Source organism: Monodelphis domestica, chromosome 6 (genome assembly GCF_027887165.1).
Source record: "Monodelphis domestica isolate mMonDom1 chromosome 6, mMonDom1.pri, whole genome shotgun sequence".
Taxonomy (NCBI): domain Eukaryota; kingdom Metazoa; phylum Chordata; class Mammalia; order Didelphimorphia; family Didelphidae; genus Monodelphis; species Monodelphis domestica.
The window spans coordinates 17,216,720-17,230,559 of NC_077232.1; the positions used below are offsets into that span (position 1 = coordinate 17,216,720).

General features: G+C 37.2%; 1 protein-coding gene across 1 annotated transcript; it reads right to left on the reverse strand.

Moving 5' to 3' along the window:
- Window positions 1-1,100: 1,100 nt before the first annotated feature.
- LOC100027771 (olfactory receptor 5A1-like) lies at window positions 1,101-12,859 on the reverse strand. The gene is made up of 3 exons (XM_001377937.3): window positions 11,935-12,859; window positions 11,631-11,673; window positions 1,101-1,209 (listed from the first exon to the last, which is right to left on the reverse strand). Exons 1-3 carry the CDS (start codon window positions 12,857-12,859, stop codon window positions 1,101-1,103), a joined length of 1,077 nt encoding a protein of 358 aa, XP_001377974.3.
- Between the last annotated feature and the right edge of the window lie 981 nt (window positions 12,860-13,840).

Sequence of the window (13,840 nt, forward strand, 5' to 3'; positions counted from 1 at the left end):
GGCCTACTTTCTATTTTTTTAAAAAATCTTGAATTTTTAAAATTGATTTTTAAAAAACGATTGTCCTACTAGTTCCCCATTAGCTATCCTAGTCCCTTTCTCCCTTGTCTCCCCCTTCTATTTCTTTTTATCTCCCTTGCTTCCATTTTTTCTTTCTTTTGGCTTTGCAACTGACTCTGTCTGTTTTTCCTGCCTTTATGTCTCTGTCATCTATTTTCTCACTTTTTCTTCCTTTTCTGTATTTCCTAATCTCCCCATCACTTAATGTCTTCCCTCATTCTTTTCCTTCCCTATGCCATTTTTCTCTCTTCTAGCTATCTCACCTTTCCCAACTTCTCTCTTCTTTCTCCTTTTGAGAGATCTCATAATATGGTGGAAAAGATCCTGTTTCTAGTCAGAAGATCTGGTCTACTTTCTAAACCAATCCAGAGTCTGTGAAGAATAACCAGGGCAGGAATCCCAGACCCAGGGAAAAAGGTTGTTCTGGCATGATGAATCAGCAAAACTTCCCCAGCTAGCTGATAGCAACTGAGTCAAACAATAATCTATTACTCAGACATAAAGACAGACCAGAAGCCTGTAATACTCAGACCAGGGTAGAATCAATTATACTTTACTCTGAATCAAACCTCTTTGGGAGAACCAAAAGCTTGCATATGTCTAGCCTGAGATGTCACTGAGATCCAAGAATAACACAACACTACACTCAATATCCTCAAGGAACCAACAACAGGACCAGGGCTGACATTCCCTTTAGAAGTTTGCAGGTTCTCCCTCCTGGACTGCTCATTCATTGATTTCAGCTTCCTGTTTGCCTTCTGGGAAATTGAGGCCAGCCCAGTTGAGAATGGTTAGATAGCCCTGCTGCCAGCCCCAGTCCTCCCCACATATAGCACTGACTGAATAGTGACTGTAGAGATTTGGCCCAAGGATTAGCCTACACTGGTGAAATAATCAATTTCAATTACCTCCCTCAAATTATTATTAACATGATCATTATTAATTCATCATAATAAAGAATAGGAAAGCATTATTAAGGAAAAATAAATTTTTTTCACCAAACTCTTCATGACATCTTTAATCTCCTTGTTCATTAGACTTTAGATCAGGTGGATCAGCATAGGGATTAGGATGACATTGAAGAAAGATAGCACCTTGTCTGGGTGTTGGGTGTAGTCAGAACTGGGATGAAGGTATACAAAAATGCCACTGCCAAAAGAGAATCACAACTGTCAGGTGAGAGGCACAAGTATTGAGGGCCTGCACCTTTCCCTTAGCAGAAGGTATTTTCAGGATTGTGACTGTGATGTATTGTATAACAGGGAATGTAAAGAATCCAATAAGAACCACTATAATTAATAAGATTATTTGACTGATAAACAGGGTGGAGTAGGACAGGGCTATGATCTAAACAACATCACAGAAAAAATGACTATATTTGTCTCACAGAAATACAGGAGGAAACCAGCTGTTGTTTGAATAAGCTTCTGAAAAACCCACCCATATAAGCCCTAGATACCAATTTCTTATAGTTAGAGATCCATGACTGTGGTGTATCTCAGTGGGCTGCCAATGGTCACATAATGGTCATATACCAGGATATCCAAGAGACAACACTCAGTCAGACTCATCCAAGCCAAAAATGAATACTAAATGGGTCAGAGAGCATTCTTGGGTTAATAGTTGAGGAGTAGCAGATATCTGTGAATGCTAGAGGGAGGGAAGATAGGTGTCAGACCTGAAGGGAATGATGAAGATTAGATTCCAGGTCATAGTCATGATATAGATTTCCAGGAATATTATAATGGCTGGAAGATCAGGTTGGTTGAGAATCCTAGTAAGATGAACATGGTCAGAAATCACAGATCCTCTTCCTAGCTCTTGAAATCCTCTATAATCTCGAACTCTCCTTCCTTTTCAATATTATCTCATTAGCTGTATTCCTGGTCCCAGCAAACTAGTTTTCATCCCTTCATATATGGTATTCACTACTTTGCTAACTTTGTGTCCCAGGACTCTCTTCCTTTCCCTCCTTGACTTAAATCTCTTTAATATCCAGAGTTTCCTTCAAAGAACAGCTCAACCTCTCCATCCTACACAAGACAATTACTGATGAATCCACTTTTCTCTCTCTTTTGAAATGGCTTTGCATATATATACAGAGCATTCCAGCACCAGGAAGTAAATATGAACTGAGGCAAAAAGGGGTCTCAGATACAAACCAAGGCATCATGCCAGAGGCAGGTGTAAATTGGTAGATATAGATATAGAATAAATTGATGAAAGGATCTCCACCACAATTTACCTCTCTCTCCCACAAAGGAGTTCCTGGGATACATACCAAAGATAGAAAAGCAAATTCAAAAGAAAGTAGTGCCAAAAGATCTGTGAATCAAAGAGGAGATTATGATTTCAGTCCCATCCTCTAGTCCAATCCAGAATTTGTAGAACAATAACTAGGGCAGAAATTCCAGACCCATGGACAAAGTTCAGTTCTGTGACTCTGGACCAGCAAAACTTACTAGTTTACTGACAGTAACTAAATCCAATAATAATCTTATATTGCTTAAACATAAAGAAGACCAGGATACTTTAAAGCTCAGACCAATTGAGCATCAGTTAGACTATTCTGGATTAAGCTTCTTTGGGAATACCAAAACTTTGCAGATCTCTAACCAAAGTTGTCTATGAAATCCAAGAATAACCTAGCATTTAATATCCACAAGGAAGCAGCAATAGGATTAATACTGACATTCCCTTAAAAATGTGTAGACTCTGACCTAATATCAGGTGCAAAGTCAGGAAGTATGAGGGAGGAATAAGAAAACCAAAAAGAATCTCGATATTAAAAGCTATCATGGTGACAAAGATGTTCAAGATATAAACTCAGAAATGAATATTCCAAAAACTAATCATAAGAGAAGCCTCAAAGAAAAGTGTAGCTTGGGCACAAATTCAACTAGAATTACTGGAAGATTAAAAAATACTTTAAAAATTGAAATGAAATCACTAGAGAAAGAAATTGGAAAAGAAATGAGAGTTTTGGAAAAGAGTTAAAAAGAGAATTAACAGTTAAGAAGAGAGAGTGAAAAACCTTGTCCAAGCAACAATCTCCTCTCAGATTAGAATGAAATAAAAAGAAGTTGGTAACTAAAAAAGAAAAAAAATATTAAAACAAGGTAAAAATATTTATTGCAATTCTTTTTGTGGGGGCAAAGAACTGTAAACTGAAGGAATGTCCATCAATTGGGGAATGGCTGATTGTAATGGAATACTATTATGCCATAAGAAATGATTGATAAGGTAATCACAAAAAAAAAAACCTGGAAAGACTTATATGAAATGATGCAAAATAAAGTGAATAAATCCAAGAGAATATTGTGCACAGTAACACCAGTAATGCATGTTGATCATCTGTGAATGACATCTTGGAGAGGGGAGGTAAGAGAGGAAGGAGAAAGCGTGGTTGGATTGCATATTATTATAACCTCAACCCTGAGGAAGAACCAGAGACTAAGAGAGATAAAGTGAATTGTCCAGGATTACACAGGTAAGTGTTTGAGGCAGTATGCAAACTCAGATCTTTCTTACTCCAAACTCTAAAACTATTCATTCTATCCTTCTGACTGCCTCCAAGTTCTTTTCTGGATCTGGCATTCTGTGCTCTTTTGGTGCTGATCACATTAATGTTCTACAACTCAAAGTCCCTAAAACACTGTGATCTTTAATATTTCATACTATGAATAGAACTTCTTGCCCCTAAAACCAGGAAGATATGCAGAAAAATTTTCCTGAGTCAAAATGGGAAAATCATCATTACTATCTTGAATTAGCAAAGGCATCTTCTACACAAAACTCATGAAATCCTTCAAGGAATGCCTACAATGACTCCACTGGTCAAGAAAACTTATCATTTCCAGGGAGGTTCCATCACTTTACTGATTTGTTTTCCGTTGCTCTTTGGGTTGCCTGAGATTATGCTTAGTGATAATGGCATTAATCCTCTCAACACCTACACCAACAATGCAACTGTTGATGTTTAGAGGTTCTTTCCAGTAGATGCTTCATAGCACACAGGAATAAAGGGTAATTTTGCAATTGGATCACTCCTATTGTGCACATGATATGATGTGGGCACCACCCCACATGTTGAGCATATACTAGTATTTAGAGATTGAACAGATCCTAAAAGGTCAGCTAGTCAAATACTCTCATAATTAGACGAGGAAACTGAGGCAAAGAAGGGGAAGAGACTTTCTCTATGTCAGACACCAATTAAATATCAGATTCATATTGATACCCATGTCCTCACTCCAGATCCAATTATCTCTCCTCTACATCGCATTTCATCCATGAACATTTCTGTCATTGAGAATAAGGACTGAAAGGCTCTCATATGATTCATCTCATAGATTTCCCTGGTCTCCCAGTAATAACATATAACCAAATCACTTATCTCTTTATCTAGTTTTCCTTGGCAACAATGCCTCCTCTTAGGAAAGGTCTTCATTTTGGGAAACTCTCTAGTCATAACTCCAGAGAGCATCCTAGAAAGAAATCATAGAGAACTCTCTGAGAATACTTCCCTACTCTATTCCCCCACTTCAGTTCTCTATAATAAAAGAATAGATTCAAAGAATGAACTAGACAAGGACCCAGAGCACTTTGGACCTCCTCAGTGTGAAATAGCTATTATATTATAGATTCATTTCAGAAACTTTCTTTTAAAATAATTAGGAAGGGTCATCAGTATGACAGCAAATGGAAAAGTCCATAGAACATGAAAATTTGAAGATTTTTAAATACTTTTATTATTCCTTGAAGGCCTGCATAAGATTTCTGCTGTAAATTCTAAAGAAACTTAGAAAATATGAAATCCACTCCCAAAAAGAGCATGGAGGAAAAATTAGTGGTCACTTTAAAAAACAAGAATAAGATCTGGGAGAGAACTCAGAGATTAAATAATCCAGTATCCTCATTTTGTAGATGAGGAAACAGGCTGTGATGAGAGAGGATTTGAAGTTAGGTTTTCTTAATCTTAGTTTTAATCTAGGACTTTTTTTCTAGTCGATCACATTGTCATCTTCTCATTGGTAGGAATTAGGAATAGAGAAACCAGCAGGTAGCATGTGATCTTTTCCCAAATTGTATCCAATATAAGATGAGGAATAAGAAAGTATTTTGTCATTGACAGTCTAAGGAGGACTTCCTCCTTGGACATACTGCTCACATGCTTCATTGTAGCCTTTAGGGTCACCTGGGTTCTTGAAGTCATGCCAGATGAAAACCAAGAAATCTAGTTGTTCCTGGTCCCCCGAGAAAGTAATTTTCAGACAGATTTAGTGATCTGACTATAATCACACAAGTTTATCATTCAGTCATTTTTTTCAGTCACTATCACCTCTTTGGAGTTTTCTTAGCCAAGATACAGGAATGGTTTGCCATTTTCTTCTGTAGTTCATTTTGTCAATGAGGAAATTAAGGTAAATAGGGTTAAGTGAATTGCCCAGGGTCACATAGCTACTAAGTGTCTGAGGCTGATTTGAACTTGGGAAGATGATTCTTCCTGACTCCAGGCCTGGCACTCCCTTCATTCACTGCAACACTTAATCACATTGGTAGTAAGTAGCATAAATAGTATCTGGGGCCAGGTCTCCCATACTCCTAGTAATACACAACACATAGGATCATTGGTTAGGAATTTGGAGAACACCTCGTCTAACTTCTTCATTTTGGAGATGAGGAAACTGAATCTTGAAATAGGTTACAAATGGCCGACATCACATGACTGTTGTGTCATAAGTAGAGTCCAAACTCATATTGTCCAGACTACAAGTCAAACGTTTCAATGGCTCTGCCATTCTGCTTTATACTGGACCTCAAAAGCTGCCTGCTTTCTACTTTTGTCATGTTAGTAGAAGCATTTTCTTTTGAATTCTCCTAGTCTTTTCTGTCCCTCAATCCTTGGCATAACTAATTGCCTTCAGTAACAAGGCAAAGAAGAAAAAGAAGAAAGAGGAAGCATGGCCCTATGTAGGGAGCCTCCTTCCACTGGTGGAATTCAGAAGCAGCAGCTTCTATTACTTGGTCCTTCTCAGTAGACCCATAGTATTTATTGAACTGTTTGTAGTATTAAAAGCTTCCAGAGATTTGAATAAAAATAAGAAGTAAGACAACATAGCAGAGGGTTGTCCTCAGAGACTTGAATATCTGTTTAAATCTTGTATATGAAAAATACTAGATATATGACCCTGGACAAATCATTTAAATTCCTAATGCTGCAGGTGGGGCATCAGAAATAATGAAAAGCATATGTTTTCTAAGAAATCTAATTATTTAATTGAGTGTTAGTGTTGTCTGGTAATAGTAGCCTAGGTGCCAATGGGCAGCCAATTTGAAAAAAAAATTCACTGGATGAGGTGGGGAAAAGGAAATATACATGTCTACTGTAGATAGGTCTGGTTGAACATGGAAGATGGACAAACTGGATAGAGTGATCTTACTAAAACTTTACCCTGGAACTGAGTGATCAGTTTGAAGTTCTGCAGTGATAAAAATCACATCATTGATTCTTAAAATCCCCGTCCTACTTTGGAAAAATATATAACTCATTGATTTGGAAAATGCTTCTGCTTAGTTATTGGGTTTGAGTCCTAAATTACTGCTCTCAAAGGTTGGTGTGATGGCTATAAAAATAAGCCATTAAAGGGCTGGCCCAGGAACATTTTGACCTAGGTCATTTGTGGCACATTGTATATCTGCCTAAATCCTCTGGATTATAAGATATGTGATTTGAAGCTGAAGGGGATCCAGAGTGGCATTTGGTCCAAGTCTCTCACCTTTAAAGATGAAGGTGAGACCCAGACAAGTTATGCTACATCCACAGGTTACACAGTTAGATGGTGGCATATGTGATGTTGGAACAAAGATATTCTCATTTCAAAGCCAACACACACACACACACACACAGAAAAAGAGAGAGAGAGAGAGATGCTAAGACAGAGACAGAGAGATTATTGATTATTAAGTAGATAGTACCTTTACAATCAGAGAAAGAAAGTCAGTCTTAGTCTCAGTGCCAAGCCTAACTAGCACTAATCCTCATGGATCTAGGATTTATCTATCTAGGGCATATTTCTAGTTCCCCAATGGCTTCCTTCTTATTTCTTGAAGCAGGAATATTTGAGAGAATCACCCAAGAATATGGTCAGGGTTATAAACATTCAGTTGGTTTTGATCTATTTGAGATACAGCTGTTTGGAAAGTAATTACAGGATCTTCAGCTTCTGAATTCTAAGAGCTTCTTGGCTCAGAAATACAATGAAAGAACAGGGTGGAGAATTCATTCTACAAGCAAAGACAACACACTCAGCCTCCCTCACAAGATGATGGGGAATAAGTGAGCAAGAAACCTCCCTAAAACTCTTTTGGCTTGACCAAAATTCATGTTGTTCTTTCTGTTGTAGAAGAGACTTTCAGTTCAAATGAGGTCTTTTACCTCCTCTGAGCTATAAGAATTATCAACTCTGAGCTATATAGAATTATAGGATCATGAAACCAGAGTCATCATGTAGTCCAACTTCCTAATTTAATAAATGAAAAAACTGAAAACCAGAGACAAAGTAACTTACCCAAGGAAACTCAACTAGCAAATAGCAGAGCCAGAATTAGGTCAATTCTGGTTTTTAATCTGCTTATTACTTCATGTGATTTCTGTTTCTCTCTTTCCATTTGACCAATTTTGCTTTTTAAGAGGTTATTTTCTTTTTGCATTACTTTCATTTCTTTTACCTACATTTCTTCACATTTTTCTTCTACTATCTTATTTGGTTCTTTAATTCCTCTTTGAATTCTTCCAGACCTTGAAACCGTTTTCCTAATTTTTGGAGAGTTTCCATACATTTGCATACATTTGCATGTATTTGTGTGTGTTTTCTTGTTTCTCACCCTCTCCTGTTGCTTCCATTTTTTTTTATCTGTAAAAAGTTTCCAGGGTCAAGAGCTTTCTTTGCTGCTTGCTGTTTGCTTATTTTCTGACTTGAGGACTGGGAATCCTGCAAGTTATTGATCATTTCTATCTTAGCTTCTGGCTCACAGGGTTTTACCTTGTGGCTATCTTTAATTGCTCTATCAGAGGCCCAAGGGATCCCAGTGCTATGGAGCTCTGAACCTCACCTACAGTGCCTGGGATTTCCAGAGGTTGGTCTATGGTGCTTTTTTGTTGGTGTAGCACACTTCCCAGTATTTTGCCCTGAGGCTATCTTCACTGCTGCTGCTGCTCCTGCCACTGCAGTATGGTTGCAGCATGCCCAGTGCTATGGAGTTCCAAATCTCACTGCCAGGTAGGTTTGCAGTGCTTTGTGGTTAGTGTAGCCCACTTCCTAGGATCCCAAAGTCCTGCTTCTGCATCTGGTGCAGTAGGTGGGGGGAGTGGTCAGCCTGTGCTTTTTCTTGTGCAGTTTTGTTTCAAGTTGGTTCTTCCCCCATGTATCCAGTAAATCCACTGTCCCTGACTAATTTTCACATTGTGTTTAGTGGGAGAGCCCCCTCGCTCATCCTGCTTTGACTTCTGTCCATTTGAAACATTTTTTAAAGATTGGTTTGGAAGGGCATTCAAAGTAGTTTCAATATTGACCTCTACTATACCCCCATTTTGGCTAGGCCCTAACCAAGCCAAAATTAGGAAGGGAATTAGCATTTATTCAGCACCTACTGTTAACCTTAAAATTCATAAAAGATTGACTGCTGACTTGAGTTTTCATTTAGGAATTACATAGCTGAATTCCTTGGCGACCTTAAATTAATATATATCAGTCTTTTAAAGTGATTCCCTTGTCACACTACTCTAGGCCAGGCACTGTGCTAAGTGCTTCACAAGTTTTATTTCATTTGGTGCTTACAACAGCCCTCTGAGACAAGAACTATTATCATCCCTACTTTCATTCAGGAAACTGAGGCAGAAAAAGATTAAATGACTTGTCTGTGCTCACACACACAGGAAGCATCTGAGGCAGGATTTGATCTAAGGTCTTTGGAATTCTAGGGCCATGACACTATCCAGAGTCAATTTAGCTATCTTTAACTCACATTCTCTGCCTCCTAATGCAGTGATCTTTGAATCCTTTCAGAAACAATGAACAGAATCTTGGTCAACCTCAACATTACAGTATCACATATTTATAGCTGCAAGGGAGCTTAGAGATCAGATGACCCAACAGCCTTTTTAATACTAGATATTCTTCCTCCAGAGATCATAAAACCTCAGAATGTAAGAAGAGATTTTGTTGGATGTCTGTCCAACATGATGAATGGGATTCCCACTATAAAATATCTTTGAAGTGGTCACCCAACATATTGTTGAAGGCTTTCAAGGAAAAGAACCCAGTGCCTGTTAAGGCAACCCAATCTATATGTAGACACCTCTAATTTTTAGCTAGCTTTTTTTCTCCATGACTTTAATCCTAATTTGGTCTTTTTAGAGGTTCTACCTATTGCTCATACTTTTGCCCCTGGTTTAAAACTGAACAAAAAGAACCCCTCTTCAAGATGATAGCCATCAAAATGTTTGGAACATAACCCTAATTCCTGCCTCCCCAAGTATTCCTATTTCTAGGCCAATATTTCCATTTCCTTCAATCAATCCTTATATGATAAAACTAAAAGATCCTTCGCTAATCATGGTTGCTCTCTTCTGGATACTCTCAAACGAATAAACTTCCTTCTTAGCATGTGATGAGAAGAACTGAACCCCAAACTCTAAATAAGGTCTAAGAGACATAATACAGTGGGATTATCATCTACTTGTTCATGGGGGCGATTCATTTCACACAAAGCCATGGTCATATTAGCTGTTATTTTACTGTTTAATATTGATCTTGTAATCCACTCAAACCTCTGAATCTATTACACACCATCTCTCTTTCTCACAGGTATTATAAAGTAGTAATCATCAAAATTATTTGGTTCCTGTATACAGTAACAGAAATATTCCAAGATGATCAGCTGAGAAGGACTAAACTATTATCAGCAAAGCAAATTTCCAAGATATCCACCAGGGATTAGTGATAAAAAAAAATTGCTACCCACAGACAAAGAAGGAACTGTTGAGGTCTGATTGTAGATAAAAGGATTCTATCACCTACTTTGTTTCCCTGACCTTCCTCTTTAGAATCTATACCATATTTTTATTCCAAGACAGAAGAATGATAAAGGCTAGGCAATAGGGGTTAGTTGACTTGCCCAAGGTCATGCAGCTAGGAAGTGCCTGAGGCCAGATTTCTACCCAGGATATCCAGTCTTTATGCCTGGCTCTCAATCGACTGAGTTACCTACCTGCCTCCATTAGATTTTTTTTAATGTGTGATATGTGTCTTCTATCACAGCATGAAAAATTCAGAAATATGTATTTCTTGAAAACATTGGCATAACCCCTATCAAACTATATACTATCTAGAGGTCAAGGGTGGAGTGAGAGAATCTTAATTGTAAAATGGGAGAAAGATTGTTTCTACTTGCAATTTTTAAAAGATTTTAGAGTTATCTGGTACTAACTGAGAAACAGTAGTGGATCAGTTGAATTGGTTAGGTGCTCAACACACCAAACAAAATTACTATAGTGGGATAGCATTTGATAAACACAAAGAGAAGCATTACCAGAAAAACTAGTATGGCAGAAAGAAAGCACAAACCAACATCCCACAGTAGAAATTAAGATAAAGTCAATATGGATACATTATTTAGAAAAGAAGGGTGAGGGGGCAGCTAGGTGGAGGTCTTGGGTTCAAATTTGACCTCTGACACTTCACAGCTATAAAACCCTGGACAAATCACCTAACCCCCATTGCCTAGCCCTTACCACTCTTTTGCTTTGGAACCAATACAAAGTATTGATTCTAAGATGGAAGGTAAGGGTTTAAAAAAATGAAGGGTGATATTGTAAACAAATTAAGGGAGAATAGGATAATTTAGTTATCAGAGTAATGGATAAGAGAAGAATTTATGGCCAAAAAAGTTTCAGAGAATATTATGAGATTTAAAAGCAATAATTTTGAATACATTAAATTAATGAATATTTGTAGAAACCTAACAAAACCAAGATTAGAAGGGAGATAAAAGAAACTGGAAAAAAAAGTTTATACTAGTTGTCTCTGAAAAATATATAAATAAATGAGTCCAATTTTTAAGAATACAAGTTATTTTCCAATTGATAAATGGTCAAATATTATGAACAGGCACTTAGAGATGGAGAAATTAAAACTATCTCTGGTCATGTGAAAAAATGCTGCAAACTACTATTGATTAGAGAAATGAAAAATAAAACTGAGGTACAACCTCATACTTATGAGATTGAATAATGTGATGAATACAGAATATGATAAATGTTGGAGGGGATAAACTAAAATTGGGACACTGATGCATTGTTGGTAGAACTATGAATGGATAAAACCATTAGAGCAATTTGTAACTGTGAATTGGGAAAACAAGGCATAGCTATGGGAGTTCAAGTATTGTCTGATATATCCTACTGTTTAGTAATGAGCAAGTCATTTAGTCTTTGAGTACCCCAGCCAACTTTCTAAGACAAAGGGTAAAAAAAAGGGTAGCCTAATATATTGCATGAAAACACTGACATAACTGATATCAGATAATTTATCTCCTTGGGGAGGTGAAGAGAGGGGAAAGAGAGGATCTGAGTCACAAAATGTCAGAAAGGAAACTTCAAATTGCTTCTATATACAATTTTTTTAAAAAGTAAAAAATTAAAAATAGAAATAGAAAGTCCACTATCAATCATATATAGAGTTTTGATCCAAAAATTAACCTATACCAATGAGATAATCAGTTTTAATTCCCTTCCCCAAGTTATAATTAATGTGATAATTATTAATTAATCATAATAAAGAATAGGAAAGCATTGTTATTAAGGGGAAATGTCTTTTTTTACCAGTCTCTTCAGGGCATCTTTAATCTCCTTGTTCCTGAGACTATAGATCTGGGGGTTCAGCATTGGAATCAGGATGACATAGAACACAGATAACATTTTGTCCACATTTGGGGAATGGCCAGAACCAGATTGAAAGTACACAACAAAGGCAGTGCCATAGAAGAGTGTCACAACTGTCAAATGAGAGGCACAGGTATTGAAGGCCTTCATCCTTCCCTTTGCTGAAGGCATTTTCAGGACTGTGACCGTGATATATCCATAGGACATGATGATAATGGGGAATGAAAAGAATCCAACAAGAACCACCATAACTAATAACATTATTTGACCAATGAAGGTGTTGGAGCAAGACAGGGCCATGATTTGAGGGACATCACAGAAAAAATGATTAATTATGTTTGGCCCACAGAAATGGTGATGGAAGCCTGCAACTGTTTCAATAAGGCTACTGAAAAATCCACCTATGTAAGCCCCAGCCACCATCTTCTTACATACTTGGAGATCCATGATGGTAGGATACCTCAGTGGGCTGCAGATTGCCACATAGCGGTCATATGCCATGATAGTTAAGAGTAAACACTCAGTCAATCCCATCAAGGCCATAAAGAAATATTGAGTTGCACAACCCAGGAAAGAAATTCTCTTTTCCTCATGGAAGAAGTCAGAGAGCATTTTTGGGGTAATAGCAGAAGAGTAGCAGATATCTATGAAGGCCAGGAAACTGAGGAAGAAGTACATGGGGGAATGAAGATGAGAATCACTCCTGATGAGAATGATGAGGACCAGGTTCCAAGCCACTGTCATAAGGTAGAGTACCAGGAATATTACAAAGAGGATGATCTGAAGGTCAGGCTGATCTGAGAATCCAAGAAGGATGAACATAGTCACAGAAGTCTCATTTCTCCCCATATCCATTGATCTACAGAGAGAAAACTGAAAGGAAGACAAATGTTTGAAGTTTTTTTTTTCCTTTTCCCCTTGGTCACTGCCCTATATAAATTAAAATCCTCAGTCTGACAATTAAAACCACCCACAATCTACATTTATCCTCTGTTTCCAGTATTATTTCATTTTTGCTCTGTTAATTTCTGGTCCTAGGAAAACTAGTTCTCGTTTCCTTCATACATGATATTCACTCTGTTCAATGCCCATCTTCTTCTCCCTCCTCACTTTGACCTGTAAGTATTCCATTTTCTTCAAAGTACAGTTCAGGCACTTTCTTCTACATTAAGACCATTTCTGATCTGCCCACTTTTTCTCATTTTGAAATGACTTCATATATAATTTTGTTCATTTATCTGCTTCCCAATCATATCATCCTAAGATAAATATTATTTTATTTTTATTTCTGATACAAAATAGATGGCAACAAACATTTGCTGAATTGAATTTTTGGATTGCTTTAAGCCTTGTTCATCTTTTTATTTCTAGGTGAACCTGGAAATATTTTTTGAATTCTCTGTTTCAGCATGACTATCTTTAAAATGCCTGACCCATGTTTCCTATTATGATGGAATTGATTTGAATATTATAAATGACTAGAGAAACTTGTGGTCGTGTCAAATGGCATACATTAATTATCAGGCCCAAGATCTATTGTGTATATCTAGATAGATAGATAGATAGATAGATAGATAGATAGATAGATAGTTAGATAGCGTTGAATGGATGGTTGGATGGATGGATAGACAGACAGGCAGGCAGATAGATAGATAGATAGATAGATAGATAGATAGATAGATAGATAGATAGATAGATGGAGGGAGGGAGGGAGGGAGGAATTAAAGGTACAGACTGGCTAAATTGTATTGCTTTGTATCTCTGAAATAGAAAAAAAGTCTTAAAGTGAAAAGCAATGTCTTAGTGTCATTATTTCAGAAGCAAGTTGAGAATAGG